Genomic DNA, 11,015 nt, shown 5'->3' with positions numbered 1-11,015 from the left:
GAACACCAAAAATAAATGGACAATTTTAAATTTAGATACCAACTTTGGTTCAATAAAATGATTGGTTGAAGCGGGTAGAAACAGTCCACTTGTCTTAAATTTAGTTGGAAACCTGATTGGATGAAGGAGAGACCCTCTCCACCCGATACCTCCACCTCCATCCCCTTTCCTCTGTCGGCTTCCCGTCTGGTATAAATTTCGGGGAAGTGGGAGTGCTTGGACATTGGCCCGCTTTGCGTGCTCTGCATCGAACACATTGAGGGGGAAAACAACAACAACAACAACAAAGTACCTTCTGTCTTGTTGCTTGGAGGATATATTGCTGTATCCTGAACGAATTATTTCATGGTCATCATGATGCCGGAAATTGTTGTGGGCATCTTTTCTGCGGTGCTGTTTCTTCTGCTGGCTTTGTACTGGTGAGTTAAAACTTTGTTTTAAAAAGAAAGTGATTGGTTTCTGTATTTATTTCTTAGTTTCTTTTTTTCCTTCTTTTTTTTTATATAATCTAAAGCAGATGTGGTGTAGCTTAGATGAATAAGTCCGCATGCTTTGACATTGTATTGGAATTGAAAAAAAAAAAAAAGAATTTTGTTTTACTGTGCTAGCTGTATGCTGGTAAGATTTGTTTGGCTTTTTATTATTATTATTATTGTTATTATAACAGATTTTCTTTAGTCGAATTGTTGATTGCCTTACATCTTTTCTTCCTTTCCATTTTGTTTGTTTGAGTCTTTGAAAAATACACCGCTTCAAAAAAACTTTCCAAAACAACTTTGTTACTGTTTCCTAGGCTATGTCAAAAATTCCTGGCTCTCACAAAATAATAGAGAAAAGAAAACAGACAAACCACACAGTTTTTCTTTTCTTTTTCTACAGCTTAGACTACATTTATTTGCCGACATTTCCCCGCACACTCCTCCTCCTCCCATTTTGGAAAATAACAGGTAATGATAGCTACGACATAAAATGATTGAGTTATGAATTATTTTCTGTTTTTTCCTTTTTTTCCCTGCAGGCACCTGAAACACCATTTCTCTATCTTCGAACGACTGTCCATTCCTGGACCTAAACCATCATTGCTGGTGGGAAACCTGAGAGAGATCATGAAGAAGGTCAGTGGCTTCATTCAATTCTTATGTTAGTTTTTTTGATGGACAACAAGAAAAAAAAATAAAGAAAACACAAAAAAAGCCTGTGCTGAATTTTCTTTTTGACCAATTTTTTTTTTGTCAATATGCATTTTATGACTTTGTTTTCCAAGATAATGCTGATGATTACTATCACTTTTATTTCATCATCATTATCGTCGTCGTCGTCGTTTTCTTCTTAGTCCTCTTTTTCTTCTTCTTTGTGACTTACAAAATTCGACATTGGTATGTTTTGATGTAGGAAAAAAAGAACATTCTTTATGAACTAATACGGACAGTACTTCTTCGTCATACATGACACCAAAGTTCACTATCACTGGCATATATTCTTCGTCATAAATCACACCAAACTTGTCACTGTATAATAATGATATCCTTCGTGATAAAGAAGCTACACCAATCTGAATCGTGACCACACTGTGTGCGTCTACACACCAACAGGGCCAGTTCCAAGCCACAGTCGACTGGACCCAGAAGTACGGACGTGTCTTCGGCTACTTCGAGGGTTACACTCCGGTGCTCAGCGTCAGTGACCCTGACCTTTTGCGCGAGATTCTGGTCAAGGACGCCAACAACTTCAACCACCGCAAGCCCTTCCCCCTGGCCCCGCGGAAAAGCCTGGGTCTGTTCCTGGAGAACGGAGCTCAGTGGCACCGCAGCCGCTCCCTTCTGACGCCCGCTTTCTCGTCCGGAAAGCTGAAGCAGGTGTGTGTGTGTGTGTGTGTGTGTGTGTGTGTGTGTGTCTGTGTGTGAACAGGGAAAGGTTCGGACTAGGAAAGTACATTTCAAAAATAAACACGCGTCTTTGAAAAAGCAATGAATTCCACAATAATAAGAATAAGAATAGAACCAACATCTGATGCAGTAAATAAAAAAGGGGGTGGGGTGAGGGGGTGGTTAAGGTATTCAGGAACTGTCCACCACGTGGAAATGACGCGAAAAGAACACACACACACCAGTAAACAAATACATAAGTAAAAATCAATCAATCGATAAATCAGTAGACAAATAAATGCACAAGCAAACGAATAAACAAATGAATAAAATGGATACATAATTCTATAAAACACACACGCAAACAAACAGATAACCATTCCACCCCCCAGTCTCCCCTCCCAACCCCACTCTCCCTCTTCCTCCTCCACCACTCACCACATCCCTCTTCCTCCACCACTCACCACATCCCTCTTCCTCCACCACTCACCACATCCCTCTTCCTCCTCCACCACTCACCACATCCCTCTTCCTCCACCACTCACCACATCCCTCTTCCTCCACCACTCACCACATCCCTCTTCCTCCACTACTCACCAGTCTCCTGTGCTGTGTTTGCAGATGCTGCCCATCATGAACTCCTCAGCCAACGTTCTGGTCCGGGAACTGTCCAGCCGCGTGGAGGAGAAGGAGATGGAGCAGAAGAAGGAGAGCATGGAAAAGGAGGAGAAGGGGGAGGAGAGGAAGGAGACCTCCTTCATGGACGTGTACCAGGTGTTCCAGAGCCTGACTCTGGACATCATCGGGCGCTGTGCCTTCGGGCTGCAGACCTCTGCCCAGACGGACGACAAGGATGAGTTCCTGGTCAACATCCGTTCCCTCTTCACCACCATGTCCACCACCTTCGTCCTGCCCTTAGTCAGTGAGTGCACAGTTTTCCGAGGTTTTTTGTTGTTGTTCAGTTTCAGTTTCAGTTTCAGTAGCTCAAGGAGGCGTCACTGCGTTCGGACAAATCCATATACGCTACACCACATCTGCCAAGCAGATGCCTGACCAGCAGCGTAACCCAACGCGCTTAGTTCAGTTTGTTTCAAGTTCCCAAGCAGGGGGGTGTCGGAACGTGCAGAGACTGATCCATGTACGCTGCTACTACCGCTGCTGTTACTACCACTACTACTATTACCACTACAACTACCCCACATTGCTTAAAAAGCGAGAAGAGAGAGAGAGAGAGAGAGAGAGAGAGAGAGAGTCTTCTTGAGATGGGATGTTGTTTGTAGCTGGTTACATTTAGTGTCGCATCATGGTTGATGTTCATGCAATCTGCCCAGTGATGAGGCCATCTTGTGACTGGGGGTTTTAAGATTCAATATTCAAGTGAGTTACTGTCTATCAGAAGAAGAAGAAGAAGAAGAAGAAGAAGAAGAAGAAGAAGAAGAAAACAAAAAACAAACAAAAACCCCCACAAAAAACAAGCAAACAAAAACTACTGCTTAAAATATATTTTTGTCGTCCGCAGCTCATTGATATAATGGATAGAATGATAAGAAGAATACGAAGAAGAAGAAGAAGCGCAAACGATTCAAAACATAATCATTACGTTCCAAAGAATTTGAAAGACAAACGAACTTTGAACGATGAAATATATTTGTACGATGAAATTTTATTTGTTTCCTTATTCCTATATCATATTTGTGTGTGTTTCAGTGGCCTTCCCTTTTCTCTCCCACTTCATCTTCGCCCTGAAGAACGTGGTGTGTCTGTTCGGCATGAACCCTGTCGTCTGGCTCCGGCTGAAGCTGAGGGAGATCATCCAGCTGCGGAAAGACATGGGGGTAGGTAGTTGTCTCCCTGTGTGTGTGTGTGTGTGTGTGTGTGTGTGTGTCCAATTCTCTCTCCCTCACTTACATACGCACGCACGGACGCACACACATGCTGTTGCTATATGATTATGCTGCAAAAAAAAAAAAAAAAAAAAAAAAAAAGCCTTGTATCACCGTTCATCTTCTATTTCATCGTCTTCTCTTTTTCTTCCTCCTCCTCCTCTTCGTCTCCATCTCCTTTCTCGTCTCCATCTACGTTTGGTTTCTTCGTTTCTCTTCCACTACATTCTTCCTTTTCTCCCTTCCTCGTTCCGTCTGCTGTTGGTGCTTCTTCTGTCGGTTCGTACATTCGTTCGTTTGTTCGTTTGTTCATTAACTCACCCATTGATTAATAAAACTTCAGGAATCATGAATGCATTTTTCTATTTTATTTTGCTGTTCGCATCCACAGCCCAACTCCAAAGTGGTGGACCTCGTGCAGCTGATGTTGTTCCCCAGCAGCACCCCCGCCAGAGACGACCCTGACTTGCCAGCGCCGTCCCACACCACTACCAGCACCACAGGGGTGGTGTCGAGGCAGATGTCGGAGAGAGAGATCGTGGCCCAGAGCATGACCTTTCTGCTCGCCGGTTACGAAACCACTAGCGCCGTGCTGGCTTTCCTGTCACGTGCTCTGGCTGAGCACCCGGATGTGCAGAGTCGTCTGCTGGAAGAGGTGGACTCACTGAAGGGGAAGGTGAGAGAGAGAGAGAGAGAGAGAGAGAGAGAGAGAGAGTTAATCATGGTAATAATAAGATATTGATAACAATAAACATGATGCTAGCACACTTATATAGTACATTTATATATTTAAAACACCTAAAAGCGCTTTACAAAATTCCTTCTCTTCTCCGTGAAACGACGAAACATTGCAAGAAATTTCAGTTAAGTATGTCATGACCTGTTATCTGTGGTGTAGAGAGAGGTGATGGTGAAACGTGAACAACGAAGTAACAGTATGTTATGACCTGTTATCTGTGGTGTAGAGAGAGGGGATGGTGAAACGTGAACAACGAAGTAACAGTATGTTATGACCTGTTATCTGTGATGTAGAGAGAGGTGATGGTGAAACGTGAACAATGAAGTAACAGTATGTTATGACCTGTTATCTGTGATGTAGAGAGAGGTGATGGTGAAACGTGAACAATGAAGTAACAGTATGTTATGACCTGTTATCTGTGGTGTAGAGAGAGCGGATGGTGAAACGTGAACAATGAAGTAACAGTATGTTATGACCTGTTATCTGTGATGTAGAGAGAGGTGATGGTGAAACGTGAACAACGAAGTAACAGTATGTTATGACCTGTTATCTGTGGTGTAGAGAGAGGGGATGGTGAAACGTGAACAACGAAGTAACAGTATGTTATGACCTGTTATCTGTGGTGTAGAGAGAGCGGATGGTGAAACGTGAACAACGAAGTGAAACATGTCTAACTGGCAAAGAACGAAAATACAGAAAATGATCGTTGAGTCTTGGTAATTCAGGAATAGTTTGGTGAGCAGGATTTATAGATCCTTACTGTACCGCGCATGTTCATATATTTAAAAAAAGATTTTTTAGCCATGCATAATCATTATCATAATCCTCGTCATTATCATAATCCTTATCATCATCACTATCATCCTCATCGTCCTCCTCATACTTCTCCTCATCATGATCGCCGCCATCATCATCATCAACGTCAACATCGCCGTCATCGTTGTTATCGTCACGATGGTTATTTTTTTCAGGAGCTGAACTACGAGACATTGAACGGTCTGCCTTACTTTGACATGGTGTTTGACGAGGTGTGTCGGCTGTATCCTACTGCTTCACAGTGAGTGCAGCTTCTTCTCTCTCTCTCCCTCCCCCCTCTCTCCCCCCTCTCTCTCCCTCTCTCTTTCTCTCTCTCTCTCCCTCCGCCCCTCTCTCTCCTCCCCCTCTCTCTCCCTCCCCCCCTCTCTCTCCCCTTTCTCTCTCCCTCTCTCTTTTTCTCTCTCCCCCTCCCCCCTCTCTCCCCTCTCTCTCTCCTATTCTTTCTTTCCCTCTCTCTCCCTCCCCCTCTCTCCCCCTCTCTCTTTCTCTCTCTCTCCCTCCGCCCCTCTCTCTCCCCCCTCTCTGCCCCCGCTCTCTTTCTCTCTCTCTCCCCTCTCCCTCCCCCTCTCTCTCCCCTCTCTTTCTCTCACCTCCCCCTCTCTCCCCTCCCCCTCTCTCTCCCCCCTCTCTCTCCCCCCCTCTCTCTCTCTCGCTTGAGCACAAACGAGGCAAAGACTGCCTGAAAACGTCCACGCACAGAGCGTGAAGTCAGTGGAACTGAAGTAAATTTTCTCGTTATCACTTATCAGTGAATCCCCCTTCAGTAAGGGGTTTTGGCCTTATCTGAATAAAACGCTCGTTCGTTCGTTCTTTCGTTCGTTCTCTCTCTCTCTCTCTCTCTCTCTCTCTCTCTCTCTCTCTCTCTCTCTCTCTCTCTCTCTCAATCTCTCTACATTTTAGAAATGCCAGGTTTCATATAATTTCCAGATATAACTTGTCAACTGATGTTAGAACATCAGACTGGTGACTGAACCCTTGTGTGTGTGTCGTGGCAGAATCGTGACCCGGCAGGCGGCAGACTCCCGTGTGGTGAAGGGCCTGCACATCCCTGCTGGCATGAACATCCACGCCAACATTTGGGCGCTGCACCACGACCCCTGCTTCTGGAACCAACCTGAAGTCTTCGACCCGGAGAGGTATGGATGTTGCCTCAGCACCGTTATTATTGCTGTCCTCCTCCTCCTCCTCCTTATCCCCCCTCCTCCTCCTCCTCCTTATCCCCCTCCTTCTTCTTATCCTCCTCCTCCTCCTTATCCCCCTCCATCTTCTTATCCTCCTCCTTCTTCTTCTGCTGCTCCTCCTCCTTCTCCTCCTCCTCTTCTTCTCCTCCTCCTCCTCCTTTTCTTCTTCTCTTCCTCCTCCTCCTTCTTAGTAGTAGTAGTAGTCGTATTGATAGTAGTAGTGGTAGTGGTAGTAGTAGTAGTAGTAGTAGTAGTATTGTGATTATTTCCAGTATCATTATCATTATTAATGAGTAGGAGTTAGTGGGAGCTGATATCATAAACAGAACAAAGAACAAACCCAAATCACGGCAAAAGCAAAACGACACACACACACACACACACACACACACACACACACACACACACACAGAACTTCCTGTCAGCAGAAAAAAGAGGATCTCGGCAACAATTATCAATTATATTTATTTTATCTTCTTTTATTTATTTATATAACATTAATACTTCGTCAGTTAATTTCTTCTTCTTCGTTCGTGGGCAGAAACTCCCGCGTTTACTCGTATGTACACTGGTGGGCTCTTAAGTGTATGATCGTGTTTTGTTTTTTTTTACCCCGCGCGATGTAGTATCTGGGCATGTTCTTGTTTCCATAACCCACCGAACGCTGACATGGATTATATGCAGCCATATTCCGTTTTCGGGGGTGTGGATGCTGGGTATGTTCTTGTTTCCATAAACATACCGGATGCTGACATGGATTACAGGATCTTTGAAAACGTGCGTATTTGATGTGTTAATCAATAAAAATCTGGTCATCCCACACGTTCATGGTTCGTTCTTTCTTCCTGATTCTTGACCTGTTTTCTTCCTGACCCTTGACCTGTTTTCTTCCTGACCCTTGACCTGTTTTCTTTCTGACTCTTGACCCGCTTCATTCATGATCCTTGACCTTGTCATGTCATGTTGCAGGTTTTCCCCGAAGAACCGAGAGCAGATCCAGCCCTTCACCTTCCTGCCGTTCGGCGCGGGGCCCAGGAAGTGCATCGGCATGAGGTTCGCCATGATGGAGACCAAACTGGCCATGGTCAGGGTGCTGCAGTCCTTCTCCTTCAGCCTGGAGGACGGCCACAAGGTGAGCTGCCAGCATCATCATGATGATCTGCATTTGTATTTCTTTTTATCAAACAAATTCCTCTGTGTGAAATTCGGGCTGCTCTCCCCAGGGAGAGCGCGTCGTTATACTACAGCGCCACCCGGTTTTTTGTATTTTTTCCTGCGTGCAGATTTGTTTGTTTTTCCTATCGAAATGGATTTTTCTACAGAATTTTGCCAGGAACAACCCTTTTGTTGCCGTGGGTTCTTTTACGTGCGCTAAGTGCATGGTGCACACGGGACCTCGGTTTATCTTCTCATCCGAATGACTAGCGTCCAGACCACCACTCAAGATCTAGTGGAGGGGGAGAAAATATCGGCAGTTGAGCCGTGATTCGAACCAGCGCGTTCAGATTCTCTCGCTTCCTAGGCGGACGCGTTACCTCTAGGTCATCACTCCACAGGCGGATGATGATGATGAAGACAGTAATAATGATAATAATGGCGATGTTGTTCAGAATCGGACATAGAACGTTTTACTATTGTTTCGGTCGTAGAAAATTAAGTTTTATTTAAAAAGAAAAGGATGATGATAATGATGTGTATTTTTATCGTGCGGAACAATAAGAATGGTGATAATGATGGTAGTAATAGTAGTAGAAGTAGCAGCAGCAGCAGCAGCAGCAGCAGTAGTAGTAGTAGTAGTAGTAGTAGTAGTAGTAGTAATATCCTACGATGAAATCGAAAACAGACATATACAGACAGGTACAGACAGACAGACAGACACACACACACACACAAACACACACACACACACACACACACACACACACACACACACACACCAAAACAGAGGAAAATGGTACAACAAAAACAAGACAAGTACAAAGTACCTTCACTCTACTAACCCTTTCCAACCCCCATTCTCTTGTCTCACACAGCAGGCCCCTATGGAACTGATCGCCCGAGGCGCCATCGTGCCCAAACACGAGGTCAACATCAGAGTCACCAAGAGACCCCTGCCCCCACGCCGACAATCTGCACCCACTCGGAGACACGTCTGAACACATACCTCCGTCACCCGACAGGGCCCGAGGAAAACAATCCTTCTAGCATCATTCTTCGCCATGCTCCCCTTCCTTCCTTCCTTCGCTTGACAATAGTCCGTCGACGAAGATCAAGGAAAGAGGAGGTGATTGAGAGAGAGAGAAAGAGCGAGCGATGGAATGGAGAAAGCCGATAGCGTCAGCGATCCATGCCGTCACTGAACACACTTCCCGACAAGTGTGTTTCTGGCTGGCGGAGGCTGTTTTTGTGGCGGGTTGTCCCACCAGGACCAACGTCACGCGGGACATTAACATCACCCAACCAAAACTGACGTCACACGGGACATTTACATCACCCCACCGAACCTGACGTCACGCGGGACATTTACATCACCCCACTAAACCTGACGTCACACGGCACATTTACATCACCCCACCGAACCTGACGTCACACGGCACATTTACATCACCCCACCGAACCTAACAATTCGCGGGACATTTACATCACCCCACCGAACCTGACGTAACGCGGGACATTTACATCACCCCACTGAACCTGACGTCACGCGGGACATTTACATCACCCCACTGATCCTGACGTCACGCGGGACATTTACATTACCCCACTGAACCTGACGTCACGCGGGACATTTACATCACCCCACTGATCCTGACGTCACGCGGGACATTTACATCACCCCACTGATCCTGACGTCACGCGGGACATTTACATCACCCCACTGATCCTGACGTCACACGTCACTGCTGTCAAGGACATGTTGACCATGTCGGTCACAGACATGCTCCGTGAAGTAAGGGGAGGTTGAGAAGTGCATCCCTTTCATGCAACGGCAACGGTGTGGGGGGTGGTTCTGTCCAACTGAAGGACCCAAGATGCCGATGGATGCTGCTGCTAAACAGCAGTGAACCGGCACAGCAACGTCCCCACAAAGTCTTGGAACAAGGTTTTGATTCCTGGTCGACGGTTTTTTTTTTTTTTTTTTAATTTTAATTTTTTTTTTTTAGATCATGTTCACGGCTGACGACTGTTTGAATCTTGATTACAACAATAATATTGCCACACACCGAGATCTGTTATCGGTTGATGACTGGCTGAATTGTGAGCTTAGAGTACTCTGATGTGTGTCAACGGTTAATGACTGATGAAATTGTGAGCTTGATTTACAGCCTACTGAGATCTCTTGGCGTTTAATGATCAAATGTCAGCTTGATTATAGTATACTGAAGCATATTAACGGCAAACGACTAATTCAGTTGGGATCTTAATTAAAACACACTAGGATCTATTCACGGCAGAGGGCCGAAAAAAAACAAAAAAAACACAAAATAACACCCGAGAAATATTGCGTCAAGTGTGATTCTACCATCTCATTCACAACTGAAACATGGAGCGTAAATTACAGTAACCTGACATCCTGTTCACGTTTCATTTCAATGACTTTAATGAGATGTTATGCACTTTTGACGATTCGGTGAATTGCAAGCATAATTACAGCCAGCTGAAAGTCTTTTTCGCAATTGATAACTATTGAATCGTGAGCATAATCACAGAAAAGAAAAAAAAGATGATGACCGGTAAAGTTGTAACCAAACATGCACTGAACTGAAATCTGATAATGTATGATGACTGAGAAACTGCAAGCTTAAATACAATATTACAGTAAGCTTATATCTTATTTTCCTTTTTAATGGCAACAGAATCTGTAAGTCTGACGACAGTAAACTGGGATAACGATCACCATCGATGACTGAAGAGACTGAAAGCTGAATTCCACTCTAAACTCATATCTTAACCGTGTTTGTCATTCTCAGTTTAACTACTATGTATGACATTTTTGCAATGTTTAAATGCTATGTATGAGTCATTATGACCAACTATAATGTTTAATTGCCACGTATGACTCATTACAATATATGACCCATTTCAATGTTTGTCATGTATGACTCATTACAATGTATGACCCATTACAATGCTTGTCATGTATGACTCATTACAATATATGACCCATTCCAATGTTTGGCACGTACGACTCATTACAATATATGACCCATTACAATGCTTGTCATGTATGACTCATTACAATATATGACCCATTACAATGCTTGTCATGTATGACTCATTACAATATATGACCCATTACAATGCTTGTCATGTATGACTCATTACAATATATGACCCATTACAATGCTTGTCATGTATGACTCATTACAATATATGACCCATTACAATGCTTGTCATGTATGACTCATTACAATATATGACCCATTGCAATGTTTGTCATGTATGATTCATTGCAAGTAGATCCTAATGGAAATAGTGTACTGACGTTTAACAGACATTGGCAAAACAACAACAACCACAACAAATAAAG

The 11,015-nt window shown here is 44.2% G+C and overlaps 1 protein-coding gene across 1 annotated transcript; it reads left to right on the top strand.

Moving 5' to 3' along the window:
• The first annotated feature begins 354 nt into the window (after positions 1-354).
• Positions 355-8,640, top strand: LOC143290529 (cytochrome P450 3A4-like). The gene is made up of 12 exons (XM_076600052.1): positions 355-419; positions 1,019-1,115; positions 1,593-1,856; positions 2,487-2,543; positions 2,607-2,787; positions 3,573-3,700; positions 4,140-4,220; positions 4,269-4,424; positions 5,459-5,544; positions 6,299-6,439; positions 7,454-7,616; positions 8,521-8,640. The coding sequence occupies exons 1-12, from the start codon at positions 355-357 to the stop codon at positions 8,638-8,640; spliced, it is 1,539 nt and encodes a 512-aa protein (XP_076456167.1).
• The last annotated feature ends 2,375 nt before the right edge of the window (positions 8,641-11,015 follow it).

Source organism: Babylonia areolata, chromosome 1 (genome assembly GCF_041734735.1).
Source record: "Babylonia areolata isolate BAREFJ2019XMU chromosome 1, ASM4173473v1, whole genome shotgun sequence".
Taxonomy (NCBI): Eukaryota; Metazoa; Mollusca; class Gastropoda; order Neogastropoda; family Buccinidae; genus Babylonia; species Babylonia areolata.
This window is presented reverse-complemented; position numbering and strand designations above follow the sequence as displayed.